Here is a 23,476-nt window from a genome sequence, read left to right on the forward strand (position 1 = left end):
GATCATTAAAAAATTATTGATTTCGAGTGGTATTTTGATCAAGTCTCATGTCAAGTATTATAAATAAAAAAATATAATTAAAAGAACAAATTTATTAAAGATAATAACCAAAATTAATCATATGCAACCGTCCAAGTAATATGATTAAAAAAAAACATACTAAATTTGGTCTCCTTGACACGACACGCCACGCCATGCACTCAACAGTGTTTGTTGTTGTTGTCTCAGTCTCTTTTGCACACCCAACCGTTCACCAGATCTCACTCTGTTCCGTTCAAGAAGAAAATGGCGGTGATGGCGGTTCATCAATTCGCGCAATGCATCACTTGCCACGCTTGGAGCCCTGACCAATCCAGTGATTACTCTCTCTCTCTCGTCTTTTTTCGTTTGGAATCCGAGAAAATTTTACTGTTTCCAGAGAGAATAGAACAGGCCTTTCACTTTTTTCTTTTTTCTTTTACGAGTTTTAGGAAATCCGATTCGACGGTGGTTTCAATATTGTACTTTTTTTTGTTCATTGATGGATTGTGGAGGTTTTTCGCTTTTGTAGATGCGATTTTGATTGGATCCTTAATACTTGGAATATTGTTGATGTTGGTGTGTTTAATCGTCTAGGAATGATGTGTAACTTGTTTGATTGTTTAGATAATCTGTTTGAGTAATTTCGTTTCTGTTTTGAATTTGATTTGAATTTTGTACAAACTAGTCTGTTTTGTAATTGTGGGAGAATGTGATTATCTAAGGGGGGAAAATAGAAGTGATTATATTATTGTAAACTATAGTCTAGGATGTATTGAAGAAGAGCGTAGGATAACAATGCATATGTGTTTTGTGCATTGTGAAATTTTCGGACAAGAAGGGAAGGGGAGAAGTTAGGAGGTTGATTAATAAGTTTTGTTCCCTTTGTTTGGATGTTTGAAATCCTCCAAATTAGTGTGCCTTAAAAAATGTTTATAAAGGGGGAGTTTTGGAGGTTCACGTGATAAACCCTCTTCCTATTTCCTTAATTTTACAAAACTCCCAAACAAGAGGAGGCTTTACTTAAAACCTTCCCTTCCATTTCTATCTCATACATCCAAACATATCTAGCTCAACGAGAAGGAATGAAGGCCTTCATCATGGTTTTAAATAGCGTTCCACAACCGCAATTGTAGCCGCATTAGCTGCATTTTCTCGCAATATAACCGCAACCATGACTGCAATTTAAAACCAAGGCCTTCATTAATTATGTAGGTGTTATTCAATTGTTATATATCTCATGGTTTTTCTTTATTTCTTTCCATTTTATTGCCCCCAACTCCACTTTTTTCCTCCTTTTAAATGAATGACATTTATTGAAAATCTATGAAACCTAGATGGAGCTTTTGCCATGTATATTGGCCTTAGATATCATTTTTTTCCTTGACTAAATCAAATGTGATTCATGAATATTGTTATTGATTTGATCGTGGACTATACCAGCATGATAGCCCCACCAGGCCTCCAGCTGCAATGAATTTCAGTTTGTGAAGCACTTTAACATCATGTGTGTCGCATTGCAATTTGCAGCCAAAATCGCCGCCATTCTCACTGCTAATACACATGGAGCGTAAAAACCCATTTTGCTCCATTTTCTGACTTTTTGTAACCTATTATTGAAAACTCATCTTTGTTCCTTTCCAGTCATTATTGTTTTAAGCAAGCCTATGGCTTTCTCTCCACCCTCATGAGCTCAAGCCCTCTGATTGCTGGCAGTATTTCTGGTCTCCGGAGTCTCTTGCTACCTCAATGCACTTCTATGCAGCCCATCCGCTCACACTCTGTTGACCTTGATCACCCGCTGTTCTGTTACTCAACCCACTACTGCCCTATTCTTTTGACTGTGACTTATTAATTATGAATGTATTTGATTTGAATATTTTTATTTTTTATTTTTGAGTACTTATGTGTATAATATAAATTATTAACTATGTTATCTACTATCCCACTATAGCATTTTTGGGGTCGTCCACTTTGTGCTACTATCCAAGATTGACATGTTCCTGAAATGTGTAATCAAAGCATGTTTGAACTTGGAAGTATGATTTCAATTAGCAAAAATTATAGTTTGAATACTTTCTGATATTTAGTTGCTTGTTGGCCACGTGTTAATACTAGGAAATTTATTTTAAGTTGTTGTTTTGGACCAAATTGATGATTTTGCCTCTAGACATAATTGTTGTAAAGCTCATCTAACAGTGGAAATAATTTGGATGTCTTTGATTGTTTTGTTTTATTTTATTTTAAATTACTAACATCATCTTTGGGAGTTTTGCTGGTTTATGAATATGATGGGCTAACATTTGAACATTTCATGTATCATTTTACATACTCAAGATAAAAGGTACAGTTTATGGGGCTGGCTTACAATAATAATTCTTTTTTATTTTTATTGTCTTTATGTCATGTTATTGCTGCTTTTCTTAATTCTTCAAATATTATAATATATTTTTCTCCTTCTGTAGTGGTTGCTTTATGCCCAAACAATAATGAAGTGCACATCTATAGGTTGGTTGAAGACAAATGGGAAAAGGTGTATGTTCTTCAAAAGGTACTCTGCTAGTATTTCTCTTGTTTCTCAATTAAAAGAATGTTATTAATTCTTACTCTTGCCTCTGGATGTGGTCACAGTAGAAGATATTCAAAACTGGTCTTTTTGGTGCTTATAAAGTTAATTTAGATTGTCAGAAGTGATTGGGCAGGCAGTAAGAATGAATGCAATTTTTTTGGCAATAAGTTATACTTATATTTTTAGTGTATATCATACTGTTTTATGAACTATCTGAGTCCAGTAGCATTTGATTCTTTGTCCATGAACTCATGTACTCATCTGATCAATCACTGAAGTTGCATTGGGCTTTGTTTGTTATATTCAGTTAATGTGTTTGTTATAGTTAGTTGAGTCAACTGCCTATATAATACACTTATGTGAAGCTTACCTAGTTTTTAATTTAGTTCAAAATACATAAATTAACCTATTTCCATTGTTCTCCGTATTTGGAATTTCTCTCATTTTTCATACTTTCACCATATACCGAAGTCTACTAATTCAACAAAACTGATTTCTGAAAAATGCTTCTAATTTTTTTTTTTGGATTGCTCTGCAATCTCTTTTCTATGGAATAATTTCTTTTGTATTTTTGGCAGAGATTGGATTTGCCCCAAAGGATCCCCATAAGTTCCTTTGTGTTAATGTTGGAGATGTTTCGATTATGTGAGATTATGGGTGATTGTCATAGGTTATGTTCTGATTTATTTGCTATTCTTAGAATGTGAGTTTGAGCCTAACTCAACCCCAAAATGTAGCTAGCTCATTGGGTGAGGGTTGTCCCTCACTTATATATTCTATCTTGGCCTTATCTCCTGATGTGAGACTTGGGTTTTTTCCAATAGTTATTATGGATGTATATTTTTTGTATTTGAAGAAGTTTTTCTAGATCATAGTATATCAGGTTTTTCCCTTCTAGATTCAGGATAATTCTTTCCTTTTTTCTCTTGTGCCTTGTATCTATTTATACATGTATCTCGGTGCTTTGTATCAAGTCAATAAATAAATATCAAAATATTCATTTTTGCTTTGTATCTTAAACAATTCTTCGCTTATCGAAATAAATAAATAATCATAGGATTGTCAGATCCTATGAGTAAACATGCACTTGGACAACCTTGATGCCAATAATATATTGATTCATTCCATTTTTCTATATAATGGATTAACTAATTTGGTTGGAGACTTCGTGAATAGTTTCTAAGTAATTTCTTGGCTTATTTCTCAGCATGACCAGGTAATTTCTGGGATAGACTGGAGTGCAAGATCAAATAGAATAGTTACTGCATCCCATGATCGGAATTCGTGAGTGCCTGCATGATTTAGAACATTAGACTTATCACCCTAGGTCTTGGTGACTTTTTAGCATCATCTTCTTTTATATATACACAATACATAATAACAAATTAAGTTACAAACCATTTGGTCTTTGTAGATATGTTTGGAACCTTGAAGGATCAGAATGGGTGCCAACTCTTGTTATCCTTAGACTAAACCGTGCTGCCCTTTGTGTTGAATGGAGTCCAAAAGGTATGAAGCATCTGGTCATGTTTCAGTTCCTTCCTATATTATTCTCTTCTTAAGTATAGAAATCTCAGAGAGAGAGAGAGAGAATATCACTAACAGAATTGAGGTGAAGTGAAATATTATTCAATCCAATGAGAAAAAGGTTACACCTCAGTTTATATAGGCAGTTACACAGATGTAACTGTCAACTAACTCTACTGTCAACTGACTCTAGTCAATTAACTACAGCAGTACAATAGACTGAAGTTAATGTTGAATGTTTTTGTATTTTTATCTACATTTGGTAGCTTAGTTGGTAAGCTTGTTCAGAAGGGCAGCAGTGAGTTGTCATTGTCATTGCCCTTCTCTCTCTATTGTATTTTATATATATGTAACCTTTTGAATTTTGAAAAAAAGCTAAGAGGGAAAGGAGGGTATTTTTCACTCCTTCAGTTTCAAGTTGGCATCAGAGCGGGTTCGTCCGCCGCCGTCCGCTGCGGCCATCTCCGGCCAGTTTTCTCCGGCGAGACCAGGATTAGGATCGCCTCGAAAAGCGTGACTTACCCCTAGAAGTTGCGCCTCCAAAGGAGCTGCCACGCGCCGCCTTTCTCATGCGCGTCCTCCGGCGCGTGAAGCCCACGCGCCGCCGTGCTGTCATCGGAACTGTGCCGTGCCGCCACCATTCTGTTCGTTGGCCTCTTCTGAGTCTATTCCAGCCCTCAGTTTCGAGTTTTTTCGCCTGGAACGTATCACCCCTCTCTTCTCTCCTTTTTACCCCTTTAGGGTTTCATCTTGTGGGTCAAAATGGCTGCCTCTGGACCTATTTTCTCCTTCTCCGGGACTCCGACCATCACTACTGCTAAGCTGAACTGGAAGAATTATCCCTTGTGGCTGCTTCCGTGGAACTTTGGTTTCTCGGTCAAGGACATCATGACCACTTGGAGAAAGCTTCCGATTCCGTTCCAAATGACAAGAGACCTGAATGGGAGAAGCTTGACTATCAGCTCTGCGCTGTATTATGGCAGTCAGTTGAGCCAGATATTTTGGAAATTCTTAGGTCCTTTAAAACGTGTCGTTCTTTTTGGAAGAAGGCCCAGGAAATTTTTGCCAATGATATTCAAAGTCTGTTTGACGCAACCATGAAGGTTACAACCCTCAAGCAAACTAGTCATGACATGATCGCTCATGTGGGTAAGGCTCGGGCTGCCGTGGAAGAGCTGAGAAAGTTCCTTGTAGCTGATTCATTGGAAGAAGTGAACAGGAAACTTGACAAGTTCTACATGGTCCTTATTCTGAGGAGCCTACATTCAGACTTTGATCATGTTTGTGATCAAGTACTTGCTGGGGACCAAGTTCCATCTATGGATTCCCTCATCACTAGACTTCTCCGCGTGCCTCATTTATTGAAGGATGAGAATCATGTCGATGGTGTGGAGACGTTAGCCATGGTCGCGTCTCGAGGAAGAGGAGGCAACTGCAACAACAGAGGAGGTCGCAGTGGAAGGGGTGGACGTCCTCATTGCACTTATTGCAAGAGGATGGGTCACACCCAAGAGAATTGTTATTCGTTGCATGGGTTTCCCGACAAGGTCGCACAGGTCTCTAGATCAGAGAAGATAGAGTCTAGATTTTCTGATGAGGAGTATCAGGAGTATTTGAAGCTTAAATCCGAGAAACCCAGCAACCAAGCTCAAGCCTCATCTGTACCATGTTTTTCAACAGCTTGTATCTCTCAATCCATTGAAGGTTCTAGTCCTTGGATACTCGACTCAGGTGCCTCTGATCATATTTCTGGTAATAAGTCCTCCTTTTCATCCTTCTCTTTTCCAAAAATTCCTCACCTTGTTACTGTAACCAATGGTTCAAAGGTTGCGTCTCAAGGAAGTGGTCAAGTTTCTTTATCTCCTTCTCTGAAATTGAATTCTGTGTTATTCATTCCTCAGTGTCCCTATAATCTAATTTCATTAAGTCAGTTAACTCGTTCGTTAAATTGTTCAGTAACCTTTACTGCTAATTCGTTTGTTATTCAAGAACATGGGACGGGGCGACTGATTGGAGAAGGACATGAATCACGAGGACTTTACTACTTGGAATCCAGTCCACCTAGGGCTTGTTTTGCAATCTCAAAGCCCAAACCTTTGCATGATCGTCTAGGTCACCCAAGTTTACCAAAACTGAAGATGATGGTTCCTAGTCTCAAGAATCTTCGAGTCTTAGATTGTGAGTCTTGTCAACTAGGAAAACATGTCAGGTCGTCATTTCCTCAAACTGTACAAAGATGTAACTCAGCTTTCTCTACCATTCATTTTGATATTTGGGGACCAAGTTTGGTTTTCGATATTTTGTAACCTTCATTGATGAATTCTCCAGATGTACTTGGGTTTATTTAATGAAAGACGGATCTGAACTTTTGTCTATATTCGTGTTATTCTACAATGAGATTGAGAATCAATTTGGAAAAACAATTAAAATTTTCAGGAGCGACAATGCTAAAGAATATTTCTCTCATGACCTTTCTTATTTTTTGTCTTCCAAAGGTATTCTACATCAGTCTACATGTCCTCACACACCACAACAAAATGGCATAGCAGAAAGGAAAAATCGTCATCTTCTTGAAACTGCACGTTCCCTAATGCTAAATTCAAATGTTCCTACACACCATTGGGGAGATGCAGTGCTTACTGCTTGTTTCCTAATCTATAGGATGCCCTTTTCTTCTCTTGAAAATCAAATCCCTCACTCAATTGTCTTTCCTCATGATCTACTATTTCATGTCTCTCCTAAAGTGTTTGGTTGTACCTGTTTTGTCCATGGTTTGTCTCCTGGTTTAGACAAACTCTCTGCTAGGTCAGTCAAATGTGTCTTCTTGCGTTATTCTCGTCTTCAAAAAGGTTACAAATGTTATTCTCCAACCATGAGACGATACTACATGTCTGCAGATGTAACCTTCTTTGAAGACACACCCTTCTTCTCACCCTCCGTAGACCATTCTTCGTCTCTCCAGGAAGTCCTTCCTATTCCTTCTCCTTGTCCTCTAGATGACTCAAACCAAAATGTCAGTGTTGTTCCATCCTCCTCACCAAATTCACCTGAAATTGTATCTTCACCTTTGATTACAGATCAACCCAGGACAACACAGATTGGATTTCCAGTACCTGAAGCTTCTCCTCGTGACTCTCGTTCTTCTTTAACCAGTCCTCCACTCATGGATCCTTCCACTTCTTCTTCTCATTCTGACTCACATTGGCCCATTGCCATCAGGAAAGGTACTCGCTCTACTCGTAATCCTCATCCTATTTATAATTTCTTAAGTTATCACCATTTGTCTCCTTCATACAGTTCCTTTGTTTTCTCATTGTCCTCCCTTACTATTCCTTCCACTGTCCGTGAGGCACTTGATCATCCTGGCTGGCGACAGGCTATGATTGATGAGATGCAAGCCCTTGAAAATAATGGTACTTGGGAGCTTGTTCCTCTTTCTCTTGGTAAGACCACTGTGGGTTGTAGATGGGTCTACACTGTTAAAGTTGGGCCCAATGGTAAGGTTGATCGGCTTAAGGCTCGCTTGGTGGCTAAGGGCTATACGCAGGTATATGGCATTGATTATTGTGATACTTTCTCTCCTGTAGCCAAACTCACCACTGTTCATCTGTTTCTTGCTATGGCTGCTATTCGTCACTGGCCCCTCTATCAGCTTGATATTAAAAATGCCTTCCTCCACGGTGATCTTGAGGAGGATATTTATATGGAGCAACCTCCTGGATTTGTTGCTCAGGGGGAGTATGGTCTTGTGAGTAAGCTTCACCGATCTTTCTATGGGTTGAAACAATCTCCTCGTGCTTGGTTTGATAAATTTAGTCATGTTGTTCAAATGTTTGGGCTGAAACGGAGTGAAGCTGATCATTCTGTATTTTATTGTCATACATCTCCTGGAAAATGTGTTTATCTAATGGTCTATGTTGATGATATAGTGATTACAGGGAATGATACTACTAAGATCACCCAGCTAAAAGAGCACTTATTCAGTCATTTCCAGACCAAAGATCTGGATTCTTTGAAGTATTTCCTTGGCATTGAAGTGACTCAATCAGGAGATGGTGTGGTGATCTCTCAGAGGAAGTATGCTCTTGATATTTTAGAAGAAACAGGTGTGTAGAATTGTAGACCTGTTGAGAGCCCTATGGATCCGAATCTGAAGCTCATGGCAGATCAAAGGAAAGTTTATCCTGACCCCGAGAGATATAGGAGACTTGTGGGAAAACTCATTTACCTTACCATTACCAGACTTGATATCTCCTTTGCTGTGGGAGTGGTTAGCCAATTTATGCAGAATCCTCATCTGGACCATTGGAATGTTGTCATGCGTATTCTGAGATATGTTAAAAGGCTCTTGGTCAAGGGTTGTTGTATGAAGACAGGGGTAATACCCAACTATCGGGATATTGTGATGTTGATTGGACTGGCTGTCCCATGGATAGAAGGTCTACATCAGACTATTGTGTCTTCATTGGAGGAAATCTTATTTCTTGGAAAAGCAAGAAACAGACAGTTGTCGCTCGGTCCAGTGCAGAAGCTGAATATTGATCTATGACTATGGTTACTTGTGAGCTCATGTGGATTAAACAATTTCTGCAGGAATTGAGGTTTTGTGAAGAGTTGCAAATGAAGTTGTATTGTGATAATCAGACTGCTCTTCATATTGTCTCAAACCCAATTTTTCATGAAAGGACTAAGCACATAGAGATTGATTGTCATTTCATTCGAGAGAAGATTCTGTCCAAGGAGATTGTCACTGAGCTTATTGGTTCAAATGATCAGCCAGCGGCCTTAAGAAGACCCAGAATTCAGGCTATATGTTCTAAGCTTGGTGCTTATGATTTATATGCTCCAGCTTGAGCGGGAGTGTTGAATGTTTTTGTATTTGTATCTACATTTGGTAGCTTAGTTGGTAAGCTTGTTCAGAAGGGCAGCAGTGAGTTGTCACTGTCATTGCCCTTCTCTCTCTATTGTATTTTATATATATGTAACCTTTTGAATTTAAAAAAAAAGCTAAGAGGGAAAGGAGGGTATTTTTCACTCCTTTAGTTTCAAGTGTTAATTCTATACATAGAAGAAGGAAAATCAGTCTATCGAGTAAATATACTCCTATACCCCCCCGCAAGCTCATGAGAGGTTGGAAGTGAAATTTTCAGCCACTGAGCTTGGATCTGTAAGTAGAAAAGTTGGAAGAAGTCAAAGCCTTTGTCAAAATATCAGCCTTTTGACCAATAGCAGGAACATGAACCACTTGAAGTTGCTTCTCCAAAACTTTTTCTCTTACAAAGAATAGATCCAGTTCCATATGCTTGGTTAGAGAGTGCATAACAGGATTGTGAGCAAGAGCAACAGTGCTCAGATTGTCACAAAAGATGACTGGAGAGTGATGTGCAGTTCAGACAGCAGTGACCTAATCCATGTGACTTCTGCTGTGGCTAAGGCTAGACTGCGATATTCAGCCTCTGTACTGGACTTTGCAACAACAGACTGTTTCTTTGACCACCAAGAAACTAAATTTGAGCCAAAGAAGATGGCTGCACCAGAAGTTGACCTTCTGTCGTCAGGATCAGATGCCCAGTGAGCATCACAGTAAGCATGAACTGTAAAGGTGAACCAGTAGAGGGAGGGAGAAACTTCAAACCAAAGTTGACAGTACCAGGTAGATACCTGAGAATTCGTTTTACTGCTGCCCAATGGTGTTCTGATGGATCTGACATGTACTAGCAGACTTTGTTAACAAAGAAACTGATTTCAGGTCGAGTGATGGTGGCATACTGCAAGGCTCCCACAATAGACCTGTATAGAGTGGGGTCAGGGAAAGGCTCATACCCTGACTTAGTCAACTTGCAGCCTCCAGCCATTGGAGAAGAAATAGGATTGGCCTCATCCATTTTTGTTTTTCCCAATAAATCTCTAATGTACTTAGACTGAGTCAGAATAAGAGCACCATTGGGCTGAGGTCTGACTTCAATTCCCAGAAAATAGTCAAGATTCCCCAGGTCTTTGAGTGAGAACTCAGTGTTGAGTTTGGTGACTAAAGGACTTGATGAATATAGGATTGTTCCCGATGACAATAATGTCATCTACACACACAAGCATGTAGATAACAGTATTTTTGGAATCAGTGTAAACAAAAAGGGAGGGATCACACTTGCTGGACCTGAACTGAAACCGAAGATGAGTGGCCTTTAGTTTATCAAACCAAGCTCTAGGAGCTTGTTTGGGACCATAAATTGCCTTGTGCAACTTACACACAAGCTGTTTGTTGGAGTCTTCAAATCCAGGGGGCTGACTCATGTAGATATCCTCTTCAAGAACAAATTGAGAAAAACATTATTGACATCTAACTGCTGAAGACTCCACTTGTGAGTGACAGCAAGAGAAAGAAGAATTCTGACAATAACTGGTTTGACTACAGGAGAAAATGTCCCATTGTAGTCAAAACCAGGTTGCTGGTGAAAGCCTTTAGCCACTAGTCTGGCTTTGTATTTACTTACAGTGCCATCAGGATTTTCTTTGACTCGAAAAACCCATTTGCAACCCACAAGGGACCTATTGGAAGGAAGAGCAGTGAGAGACCAAGTACCGTTTTTCATCAAGGCCTCATACTCAGTTTTCATAGCTGCCAGCCATGTTGGATTAGAAAGAGCAGACTTTGTAGATCTGGGCTCAGCATGAGCTAAAAGAAGAGTAGGCTGCAACCTGGGTTTAACTACACCAACCTTGGCTCGAGTGCACATAGGATGAGTGTTATTAGGTCTGACAAGAACTGCTGGAGTGGGAGCTGCTACAGTGGGTGCTGCTGCTGGAGCTGGCTGAGAGTCAGAATCTGAAACAGAAATTGCTCCCACTGAAGTTGAAATAGCTGGTGAGGAATCATTAACCTCTTTTTCTGCAGGAGTAGGGTTGTCAAGAGTGGGAGGAGTGACTCCTGTTGGAAGTGTAGACAGAACTGTTAAGGTTTGTTGAGAGGAAGAAACAACAGCAGTAGTTGAGGATATTGAGTCTGGTTCTCCAAACAGCCTAGGAAAAGGAAAGGTCAACTCATCAAATATCACATCCTTTGAAATATACATCCTTCCATCTTCAGCCATGCACTTGTAACCCTTGTGTGAGAGAGAATAACCTACAAAAAGGCACTCCTGAGACCTCGGTTGAGGTTTATTCTGATTGTAGGGTCGTAAAGGAGGATAACAAGCACATCCAAACACTTTCAAGAACTTATAATCTGGGAGTCTGTTGTACAATCGCTGATAAGGCATGTCTTGATTAATAGAGGATGATGGAAGGCGATTGATAAGATACACAACAGAAGGAACAGTATGGTCCCAGTATTCAAGAGGCATAGAGGCTTGAGATAACATAGTTAGGGCAGTTTCAACTATGTGTCTGTGCTTTCTTTCGACAACTCCATTCTGATGATGAGTGTGGGGACAAATCAATCTGTGTTGCACACCAAGTTCTGCAAGAAATTTAGTAAAGGGCCTATACTCTCCCTCCAGTCAGACTGAACAGCTTTTATAGGTAAATTAATTTGAGTTTTAACTAAAATTTGAAACTGTTTGAACAGATCAAGAGTCTCAGATTTATTTCTCAACAAATAAAGCCAAGTAAATTTGACCAAACAGAATTCAGAATGAAACTCAAAAAATACAGAATTATCCCTACAGAATTGATTGACACTGATTAAATTTTTGGTAATGGGAGGAACAAACAGGAGTTTATGAAGAACAAGCGAATTTTGGGATTAAAAGGAGATGAGAAGGAGGATAAACCTGAAGAGTTGATATTTAAACCTTGACCGTTACCAATTGCAATTTGATCTGGTCCTTCAAAGGGAATGGTTTGATGAATATTCTGAGAAACATTTGTGACATGGTGAGAGGCCCCTGAATCAAGATACCAACTTGAAGAAGGGACTGGAGGAACACTTGTCAGATTGGCTTGAGGAAAATTAGTGTTTTGAGGGTACTGATTGTACTGAGACTGATGGGATTGCTGTGTCTGATGGGAATTAGTGTTCTGATTCTGAACTGGTTCTGATTGGAGTTAACAGAGAGGTCTGAGATTGATTCTGATCAGGATACTGACTGGGATAATCCATAGGCTGAGTAGGAACATAATCATCATTGTGCCTATGATGACAGTAAGAAGCCTCATGACCATATTTATGGCAAATTTGGCACTGGATATAAGCAAATCGACCTCTTCTGTGGCCACCATTGTGACCACCGCGATTAAAATTCTGGCTGCTGCTGCCACCGTCACCATGGCCAGCCCTGGCGTTAACGTACCTATTTCCACCATTGGGATTATTATAGTTCGTGCCAGAATACGATGATGAGCCAGAACCTTGAGCAACATAAGCTTAAGGATGAGAATCCTGGTGCACTAAATTGGGGCTAAAATTAGGTTTTGCTCCTTCTGCAAGATTAATCGAAGCAACGGATGAGGCTTGTGGTTTCTTGTGAGCGATTTGAGTCTCATGAACCAATAGGAGAGTCGCAACTTCATCAATAGACAGCGACTCAAACTTGCCACTCACAGAAGTGATGAGCGACTCAAACTCATCTGGTAAACCATCAAGAACGATGTCAACATGATCGGATTCAGACACATGCTCGTCAATCAACGAGAGAGAATCAATAATTGTTTGAATTTGAAACAAATAGTCAGAAATAGAACTATTGTTCAGAAAAATGTACGTAAATCATTGCGGAGTTGCTGCTTTTTCGCACGAACAATAGAGTGAAAGTGCATGTGAAGCTTGTCCCAAAGATGGCACACAGTTTTGCAACTGACAAGCCGCGGAAGCCCTGCGGCAGAAATAGTGGATTCAAGCCACAACAGAAGGAGCTGATCCTGTTGCTCCCAAAGCAAAAACTCAACACCAGCATCACGATCGGCAATGGTGAGATGTTCAGGCGGAATTTGCAGTTGAGTGAGAAGATGAAAAAGATGATGTCCTTTGAGAACAGGTTCAACCTGTTGACACCAAAGGAGATAATTGGAATTGGTAAGGTTTTGTGAAATGGAGTGCAAAAACTCCTTCGCAGTGGTAACCGCCGAAGAACCTAGCAGAGAGCCACCGTTCCCTGGCGGAGGAGGAGGAGGAGGAGCAGAAGCGGAAGCCATGAAGATCGAAAACAGAGCTCTATGATACCATATAGAAATCTGAGAGAGAGAGAGAAAATATCACTTACAGAATTGAGGTGAAGTGAAGTATTATTCAACCCAATGAGAAAAAGGTTACACCTCAGTTTATATAGGCAGTTACACAGATGTAACTGTCAACTGACTCTAGTCAGTTAACTATAGCAGTATAATAGACTGAAGTTAATTCTATACATAGAAGAAGGAAAATCAGTCTATCAAGTAAATATGCTCCTATATTAAGTGAGGATACGATTATATATTCACGAAAATTTATGAAGGGCAAATAATTAATCCGAAAGTTATGAGTAGTGTCTGCCTTCTAGAACTAGACATGCATATTTTTGGTGTCTGAGTCATCTCAGAATTTAAAGCAAATGTGTAGGAGTGAAATCTCTCCTTCCTTCCTCACCCTCTACTGTTGGATTACACTTAGGGCCTGTGTTGGAAGATGTTATGATGGCTAAGAGGCTATCATAAGCTAACTCTAGTTATTCCCTTGTCATGCATTTCTGGTGCAATTTTTTATTTGTCAAATTTTTACCATATTGGAGGTTTGATCCTCCACTGGGCCACTTTTGCCCTTCCCTACTCAGGTGCTTGCTCCTTCTTTGTAATATCCTTTTTCTTATTTTGGTTTTTCCAGAATAATTGGCTAAATATTTTTTGTTAATTATTTTGTGAAATTGTTGTTAAAAGTTATATAGCTCTGATGCATTTCCAAATTCTGTTTTGGCAGAAAACAAATTTGCAGTGGGAAGTGGAGCCAAAACTGTTTGTATATGCTACTATGAGCAGGAGAACAACTGGTCTGTCAGTGTTTCCTTGTACTTGATTTCCTAAGTTCATTTGCATCCTGGCAATATAATGGTTATGTCTAGTTTTTGTATTCTAGATTCACCTTAGATCTGCTTAGACTGTAGTTTCAGACTTGGCTGTTTAAAGGTGTGTTTAGAGTTTAGACAATAGCATGTTGAGTCAAATAATCTAACATGTGAAGGATTGTTTTAACTGGTTCACAAGGCATCTAGTGCCCCACAATATATATCTTCTATTACTGGAATATCTGGTTCATGTTCTTTTTTTTTTTTTGATCAGCCAAAATAAGTATATATATATTAGCAAAGTACCAGAGGTACTAGAATTACAAGCTAAGATTCTAGTCTAGTTCAGCACCATAACAATTTGGTTGCAGACCAGAATAAGTTTCATATTATAAGACTAATACAATTATTGAACCTAGATTCAAATCCTCTTCTGCGGAAGAATCCTTCAGATAGATTTGATGACCACTGATTATAGTGGGTTGTGAAATCCTTCTCAAAATTTTTGAGCCAAGTCCATAACAGAAATACTGCATCATCCACCACTTTATTTGCGTTGAAGGCAGAATTGGAGAAAACTATACTATTTCTGTGCTTCCAAATAGTCCATGTTAATGCTAGCCACCACCCCTTCCATCTGTCCAGCTGTATTCCTTCAAATGCTCCATATATGTGCTGAAGAAAATGATGTCTTGGGTGATGTGGAAAGACACCCACCAGATTTACCCAGGACAGCATTTCACACCATATAGGAAACACTTTGCTGCAGTGAAAAAACAAATGACCTGCACTCTCCTCTATTGTTCTGCAGAAAGGGCACATAAAATCTTGTAGCTCCACATGCTTTCTCCTCAAATTGTCTCTTGTTGGTAGCCTATCTTTGAGTAACCTCCATGCAAACACAATTACTTTAGATGGAACCTTCACCTTCCATAGCTCCTTGAACTCTCCGTCCTGGTCCTCCTGTAATAAGTCCTCTCTAAGCACATTGTAGGCACTCCTAACCGTATATTGGCCACTAGAATCTGCCACCCAAACCCACTGGTCAGCCCTGTGGGACCGAATTCTGTTCCCCTCAAGTTCTTGTAGAAATGATACTGCCATATCTATCTCATTGTCGAACAACGGTCTCCGCCATTTGAAGTCCCATTCCCACCCTGAATCTTTGAATTCTCCCATTTGCTGAATGAAATAATTTTGCTGAACAGATATACTATAGAGCCTAGGGTATTTCTCTAGTAATCTGTTATCTTCCCCTAACCAAGTGTCCTCCCAAAATTTAAATTTATCCCCACGTCCAACCTTCCACGCTATCGAATTATTTAGCAATTGACCCTGTTGAGGATGCTGATCTACAATCTTCAAGTCCCTCCACCATGTAGATTCATTATTGGCTGACCTTGCTTCACTCAAATTCCTCCACCCGCCATACTTTGATTCTATTACCCTGACCCACAACTCCCCCTGATTCTGAAAAAGCTTCCATTTCCATTTTCCCAACAAAGATAAATTAAACGAGCTAATATCTTTGACCCCCAAACCTCCATCTTCTTTTGGCAAGCACACCGTTTCCCACCGGATCCAAGCTATTTTGTTTTGCTCCGACACTCCCCCCCATAGAAAATTCCTCTGCAACCTTGTTAACTTGTTCACCACTTTTTTGGGCACCCTGAAAAATGAGAAAAAATAAATAGGAATAGATGTTAGCACTGAATTTATGAGTGTCACTCTCCCCCCAAATGACAGGTGTCTTTGATCTGGTTCATGTTCTTAACGCGTTCATAGATGTTAGCCTTGATAATATTTAATAATTCAAATTGATGGGGTATGCTACTTTCTAGTGAACTTGGGATTTATGTTGACTTTATTTAGAGTTGTTTTATGTAATGAATTTAGCAATTAGCATGTAAATTTTTTTTTATTATATATGACAGACCCATGAGTTCACTCATGAGTGGGTTGGTTGGATCAGGTTGAAGGAAAAAAAGTATTTCCCTAACAGCCTAACCTTAACTTGACCCAGTCCAATCTACTGCTTTCATGAGCAAGTTGGGTCCAAAAAATCCCAAACCCAACCTTACCATGGATACCCATAGTTGATAATGTAATTGGAACATTAAAATTTCAAACTTCTTTTCTTATTCATTGATTATTTTATGTATTGTATCTTTTTTGCAGGTGGGTCAGCAAACTTATCAGGAAAAGACATGATTCTTCCGTGACAAGTGTTTCTTGGCATCCTGATAATGTTAACCTGACTTTCTCACATACATACATGCATGCATGCGTACATACATATGCAAATACATATATAGAGATATATATTCCAAGTGTTCTTTATTATTTTATAGTAGTTATTAAAAGCCTTTCTTGTATACCAAGTCATCTCTAGGTTAGGTTGCACTTGCTTGGTTTGTTGAAAAATTCTCTGAAATCATTTTTTTATATGGATATATTTGTAGATTACTATTATGATTTATTTGTAATCATCAATATTTTAAATATACAATATTTATTTATCCTCTGTTTTCTATTGTGTCCTCTATTGTTTCACCCAGATAATGTCTTGGTCTGTTAAATTATTTTATTTTCAGAATCAAATCTTAGATAATTGTGTTTTGAAATATATTTGTTATTTGATTTAAAAACCCCTATGCACATCTTTGTTTTTATTTTGTTTTTCTTTTAACCGCAGATTCTTCTTGCTACAACATCCACAGATGGGAAATGCCGAGTATTCTCCACTTTTATAAAAGGCGTTGATGCAAAGTATGATAAAAGCAACTCTGAATGGGGCTGACTTTTTCCGTTTATTTTTATATCATTCAAGTTTAAATGTTGACTTGGCACAGGGATTCGAAAAAGGGTACTTCATCAGATTCAAAATTTGGAGAGGTTCTATTTTAATTCATATTGCAATAGAGCCTGTTTATGGATATATTATTCACCTGTTTTTGATTGTAAAGTTGAAACTGATATTATTTTAAAAAAAAAGCTTTGTCAAGGTCTTGATGTCTTGATTTTTTATATTTCAGCAGTATTTAGCATATTGATCAATGACTGAATGTGGCTAAAAGAATTGATTTGTATAAGATTATAATCACAAACTGAATAGTGGTTTCTAAGTAGTTTTCTTGCTAACAATTGTTCCTCCATCTCCTAAAGAACAGCAGAAAATAGAGAAATAACATGAAAACACCTGCTGGATAAGTGTAGCATCTGCTTATAATACCTTTCTTGTCTAACAGCTGATTGTTCAGCTTGATCTCTCATCGTCTTGGACATTCGGAGTCAAGTGGTCACCAAGTGGCAATACTCTAGCGTATGTAGGTGAGAAAATTCTCTCCTCTGGCTGGTTTACACTTGGTTGGCTTAGATTATGGCTGCAAGCTAAATGCTTTTTTTTATTTTTTATTTTTTCTTCTTTATGATGTCAAGAATTATTTAAGATAAACATGCTGGTATGGTTTTCATGGTGCACAAAAGATTTGGTTTATTTATCTTACTTCTTGAAATCACGGGAGCTTTTGAAATCATTGTATTTATTGTGTCTTTTAGTTGTGACCAACTGTATTTGTTGATATTATACAGGTCATAATTCTATGATATATTTTGTCGATGATGTTGGTCCTTCTCCTTTGGCCCAAAATGTTGTGTTCCGTGATTTGCCGCTCCATGATGTGGGTCAGCATCCACTCTGTCTAACCTTTTTTAGTTTCCCATGGCCTTTTCTCGGATAATTTACTGATATTTTTTGGAACTGGTGGATCATTGTATGACATTTTCAGGTATTATTTGTCTCTGAGAGAAACGTGATAGGTGTGGGATTTGATTGTAACCCAATGGTTTTTGCCGCAGATGAAAGGGGAATTTGGTACGTGCAAATTCAGATGTTTCTGTTTTCCTAGATTGGCCTTATCAACGTGACTTGGCCAATTTGTGTGCAATCTTTCTACTAGTAGAGCTAGAATTATTGAGCCTTTTCATCTTTAAATAATGATACTTTTAATTATCTTTCTAGATGGAAGAAAAGTGATTATTTTGGTTCCTCATTTATTTTCCCTTCTCTTTTGATGTGTTTTTTCTCTAGGAGTTTTGTCAGATATTTGGGAGAACGGAAAGCAGTATCTTCTGGATCAAGATATGGCTCACAGGTAACTGAATTTCTTGCAAAAGATTCTTTAATATTGAGCCATGAGAAACATGAATCTCCAGCTGGAAATCAATTATTAATCTTGATGTCTAACATTGAAATACTGATGGAGTTGTAGCATGGCTAGCTTGATATAGAGAGAATTCCTGATCCTCCTATGTCCTTAACACATTTGATTTGACAAATTAGAAAGATCAAAGAGAAATGTCAGGGAAAAGTAATGCTGTTAGCTCAAGGGGACCATAACTTCCATTTTGATGTCTAATGAAGATACTCTTGTTGTGACAACATTTAGCTGAACCCCACAAACTATTAAAAAAAGTTACTATGATACATGGATAAGAATATATAGTTGAGATTTTTTTAAAGAAAATGAAATTTTATTTTATGGAAAATGGGAAGGTACAATTAGAAGAGGATATAAATCCTCTAAAATGGAAGGGTTAAGTTACTGCTGAAAATTAGAACATTACAATGTAGTTATTGTAAATTGTAACAGAAGATAGCTTTAAGGTTTCCATATCACTTTTCCTTTTTAATCTTGTAAAAGCAAAATCACTGGTTCTAAAGAAATTGTCCAATAGAAAATAAACTGATCCATCATTGACTAAAGCACCCGTACACCTGCCTAGCTACCTCATATTGTCAAAAGGACTATGATAAACTTTTTCTGATCTTCAGTAGCACATATGACATAGCATGATTCAATTGGTGGTTAGCATTGTCTAGGCTCTAAAACAAGCCTTAACAGATTATCGACATTAATCTTAATTCAGAACTGTAGTCCAATGAAATAATGCTGATTCTTTACGTGGATTTATTAAGCTCACACCCCAAGTTAAAAAAATCCTAGATTTTCCCTTTTCAATATATTAAGCTCACACACTACAAAATATTTCAAATTTCAACCAAAATTTTGACTTTCTGTTCCTTTTAAATAATTTTCTATCTCAAATTCGTCCAAGACCTCTAATTATTCAAGTGAAAAACAAGGATTTAAGGGTTTTAAGTAAAGAGAAAGTGATAGAAGAATTTGAGTGTAGCAATTATAATAGAGGGACTAAATACAACAACAATAGCCTTATTCCATTAGGTAAGGTCAGCTACATGAATCCCACAAGTCCATTAGGTTTGGTAAAAACCAAATTCTCAATAATATTCATCATGAAATCTCTTTTATTTATTCCTTCCAATGTTCTTTTTGATTTCTCAATGCTATTTCATAGGGCTAAAACCAATGTGATCTACTTTCTCCATCAGTGCCTCCACGGACCTTTTTTGCCCATTTCCAAGCCATCTTAACTGCTTTTCTGTCATCTTCTCCTCATGTATCTACTCAAACTCATTTAATACTATACTCAAACAACACAATGTGTTACTTTTGGGTAACAACCTAGCATTAGCACACATAACCTGTCGTGAGTGGTCTATATTTGGGGTTTTGAAAAGTTTTATGTTGATTTGTCGACAGTCTAACATAGCCCTCCCTTTTTTGAGGCTTGGGAACAAAAAATTAGCGAGCGACAAATTGCACATTAGACAAAAAAATGCAATCAAGTATATTTTCTTATTATCTAAAACTCATACAGTAATATGAAATTTGACAGATAAATCAAGCTTTAGATAGGTTGGCACAAGGTCATTAGTTGTTGGTACAGCTATGTCATGTAGTATTCCTCTTTATGTTATTAACTGGAGGCTTACACTTTCCTTCATTTGTCAAATTCTGTCTTTTAATCAGTTCTCTGAAGCATTTGGAAAGTTTTATGGCCAATCAAAGCATGGAGTGAGCAATGATGCAGTTGAAACTTCAAGAACTCGTGGAACTGTTCACGAAAACTGTATAAAGTATATATCTCCTTCATGACCTCCATATTTTCTCAAAATGTGAACGGCTATGTTACATATTTTCTTTGTAAAATGCTTAGTTTTTTCAATTCAACAATATGTTAGTGGTTTCCATTGTTCTGTTCAATTTATTATGCTCCTACGTGCAACACAATGGATGGATTCCATTAACAGTGGGATTCAGGCAACTTAAAGTTCATATAAACTGCTAATGACTTGCTGATTTTTGGGCCTGTAGTTGTATTATGCCTCTTGGGGATCATGGCACATTGGTAAGGCGTTTCAGTACATCAGGTTAGTGGAGGGTGGTCGTTCAACTGAATTTTTGTTATTTTTTGTGCTGATAATGTTCTTTGCTAGTTTCAAGTAGGCTGCTTTTGCTAATGCCTACTCGTTGAATCCACAGGATTGGATGGAAGAATTGTTGTATGGGATTTGGAAAACGAGCAAGACCTGTTGGAATTATAAGGTCATCAGTAAATTGTCACATCTTCGTGGTAAAGTGTCTGAAGCTGATTGTCTCATGCAGCATTATACCTTGTAAACTAATTTGGTTATGAGGGATTGAAGTGATCTCTAATCATTATAATCAAGGCTTGAAAGTGTCAGATATCATCAGCCCCTAGATTTATAAACTGTAACTAGATGTTAACGTATTCTCCTTTTCTATATTTTTGGTGGTTGTTTTCCATGCAATGACTCTCGGGAAAACATATATACTAGTAACCAATAATATTCGGGTGATGCTAGGTGCATCAGCTCTATTGCTTGTGCACACAATATTTTTTGTTAATTCCAAAATTATCCTACGTTGAAGATACGCGAGTTTGTGGTTGATCCGTATGGTTTGTACAGATGAACTTGATACGAAAGTATAATTTAAACATACGGATTAACTTGATTCATATGAGTCATACGACAACATTCTCCATCAGCACCATGCTTTGATCACCTAGAACTGAAGCCACTACCACTCAAACTAGGAAGTTCTGATAGCACTGCTAAGCAAAACAAGAAGACATGTGTTGTATTACTGAAACTAACACAAGGACAAGTGGGGAAGCTCAAAAAGAAGGCCAATGACCAACCCATGAAAGAAGGGTCAAGAGTAAGACCTTATAGTAGATTTGAAGCTATTGCTGCTCATATATGGAGATGTGCATCTAAGGCTCGTGAACTTGATGAGAAACAACCAACCCTAGTTCGGTTCAACAGTGATATTCGCAGCAGACAAATTCCACCTCTTCCTAGGACTTACTTTGGGAATGCTTTGGCAGCAACAGTTACACCCGAATGTTGTGTTGGAGATATCTTATCAAAATCATTGAGCTATGCTGCCCAAAAAGTAAGAGAAGCAATTGAAATGCTTACAAATGAGTACATAAGGTCACAGTTAGATATTGTATTAGGTGAGGAGCAATTGGATTGCATAAAGGCTTTATTCTCGGGACAAGGAGAACGTAGGAATGCACCATTTGCAGGGAATCCGAATCTTCAAATCACAAGCTGGATGAGCATTCCACTTTATGAAGCAGATTTTGGGTGGGGAAAGCCTGATTATGTTGTTATGGGATATGTGTGTCTGTTTGATAGGGGGGTTATTATTTGAAGTCCAGAAAATGATGGTTCTGTGATTGTGATAATGTATTTCCAGATAGCACATATGCATCTCTTTAAGAAATTCTTCTATGAGGATGTATTTACATCAAGGTTGTAAATTGTAATTCGTGGTTATTGCAGACTGATCCATGAGGGAAAATGCTGAATAATTATGTGTTTTTTTCCTATACTTTGATTTTGGGGTGTCAAACATCTATTTTAAATCAAACTGCTTTAAAACAAAATTGAATTAAAATATAAAAAAAATGAATGAAATGTTTTATAAAAGCTAAACTGGAATTGTTTTTTAAGTTCATTCGTATAAAACTAAACTGCTAAGAAAAATAGTTTGGTGAACTAAAACCAAACTGTTAATAACATAGCCTCTTAATTCTCATGCGGGGCCTACTACAAACAACGTGGTTCATATATTGCTTAAAATTTAGAATTGTTTAATATCCTTGAAAATAGGACATGCGAATATCTATCATAAAGTGCACCATAGAGACTATTAAAATTTACTGTGTTGCTTAGACCTCAAGAATGAGTAACTGAAATTATATATTCTTATGTAATTCCATTATTGATGAATAAGAAAACACAGTAACTTTATCGAATCTTATTAAATTTTTGTTTTTGCGTGTGATCGCTTTCTTTAGAATTCGTTTATATTATCAACACAATCCACTTTCATTCGACCACTTTTTATCAAGCTCAATCTGTCAGCTAGAGGATAGTAGTAAACTAAAATCTTGCTAAGGAAGTTCCTCATCCTCTCAATGATCGATGTTGCAGTTATGTTTTGCTTTGTAAATGTAGAGAGTGGGTACATGACCTAGGTACCCACTTTGTTCAATAACTGATAGCCATAAAGGATCCTCGGGAGTTGCTTGATTTGGAGTGATATTATAAGATGCCACAATGGTTACCATTTTTGTGCTTGAAGGCTTGAATGTGCTGGAGGTTGTATATGCTTCATAGCTTTGCTCTACATCATATATGCAATATATATAGTGGAAAAACACTTTCCTGTGGCAAGGATTTTTTTTTTTTTCCCAATTTCTGGAATGCAATATTTAAAAGATAAAAATGGGTGTGTACCGTATTAGTCTACTAGTATATTAGATAACATCATTGTCTACTATATATATTGCATTAATATTTTTGTAGAAAATGGGTTGCATTAATATTTTCAACTCAATAGAAAAATGAGTTTAACTCAATCCAATCTATTTCTCAACAAGCTTGATGAAGGTTGGGTTGGATTGGTGTGCATGACAGTCTTATGAAATATCAAACAAAATATAGAATACTAAAAGAGATATGGCAAATGTTCCAAGTTTTAAAGTATATATAATCTTTGGAAGAAGTCAAAATAAGAAGAGAGAGAAAATAACATATCCCATATGAGAAAATAACAAAAAATATAAAATCAATATAAATATTAAGATATGAAAGAATAGAGTTAATTCACCACTATTTAAATGGATCTTTTCGAGTTTCAATTGATTTTTGCACAATGTAATTAACAGTTACATAAATAAAAGAAAATTTTCTTTATCTTATGTCTGAAGAAGGAGAAACAGTGTGAGAAATAAAAAAGATGTTTTCATGATTATCAAATTATCGAATTAACTTATTAATTCTTATTAGTTTACGAGTTCACTTATCTTTTGCAAAACTCTTTTTTTAGTGGATTCTTGACAAATTCTGTAAACTCTAAGTAAATTCGGTGAGTTTACCACCGAGGCAACGGGTTAACAAGTTAAAAAAATTAGTCTAAAATGTAAG

The 23,476-nt window shown here is 37.5% G+C and overlaps 1 protein-coding gene and 1 pseudogene across 3 annotated transcripts; both read left to right on the forward strand.

The window, feature by feature from the left end:
• The first annotated feature begins 165 nt into the window (after window positions 1-165).
• Window positions 166-21,091, forward strand: LOC114423375 (actin-related protein 2/3 complex subunit 1B-like). Of its 3 annotated transcripts, none has more exons than XM_028390122.1 (15): window positions 166-355; window positions 2,484-2,569; window positions 3,795-3,871; window positions 4,002-4,096; window positions 14,001-14,070; window positions 16,264-16,372; window positions 16,781-16,854; window positions 16,938-16,980; window positions 17,334-17,415; window positions 17,677-17,765; window positions 17,874-17,959; window positions 18,176-18,239; window positions 19,980-20,086; window positions 20,325-20,380; window positions 20,493-21,091. In XM_028390122.1, the coding sequence occupies exons 1-15, from the start codon at window positions 286-288 to the stop codon at window positions 20,552-20,554; spliced, it is 1,170 nt and encodes a 389-aa protein (XP_028245923.1). In that variant the 5' UTR covers window positions 166-285; the 3' UTR covers window positions 20,555-21,091. The 3 variants fall into 3 exon arrangements, with proteins under 3 accessions (XP_028245923.1, XP_028245921.1, XP_028245922.1); XM_028390120.1 differs by having other exon boundaries at window positions 168-355; window positions 16,264-16,333; window positions 20,493-20,904; XM_028390121.1 differs by lacking the exon at window positions 3,795-3,871 and having other exon boundaries at window positions 171-355.
• LOC114424212 lies at window positions 20,830-21,858 on the forward strand (annotated as a pseudogene).
• Window positions 21,859-23,476: the final 1,618 nt, after the last annotated feature.

The sequence above is a fragment of the Glycine soja genome, chromosome 8, assembly GCF_004193775.1.
Source record: "Glycine soja cultivar W05 chromosome 8, ASM419377v2, whole genome shotgun sequence".
In the NCBI taxonomy this organism is placed as follows: domain Eukaryota; kingdom Viridiplantae; phylum Streptophyta; class Magnoliopsida; order Fabales; family Fabaceae; genus Glycine; species Glycine soja.

Excerpts from the sequence above, each read along its gene's own strand:
- LOC114423375 (XM_028390122.1), top strand. The coding sequence starts at position 286 with ATGGCGGTGATGGCGGTTCATCAATTCGCGCAATGCATCACTTGCCAC. Across the intron at positions 16,373-16,780 it reads ATACATACATGCATGCATGC|ATTCTTCTTGCTACAACATC; the intron begins GTACATACATAT and ends TTTTAACCGCAG. Across the intron at positions 16,981-17,333 it reads CAGATTCAAAATTTGGAGAG|CTGATTGTTCAGCTTGATCT; the intron begins GTTCTATTTTAA and ends CTTGTCTAACAG.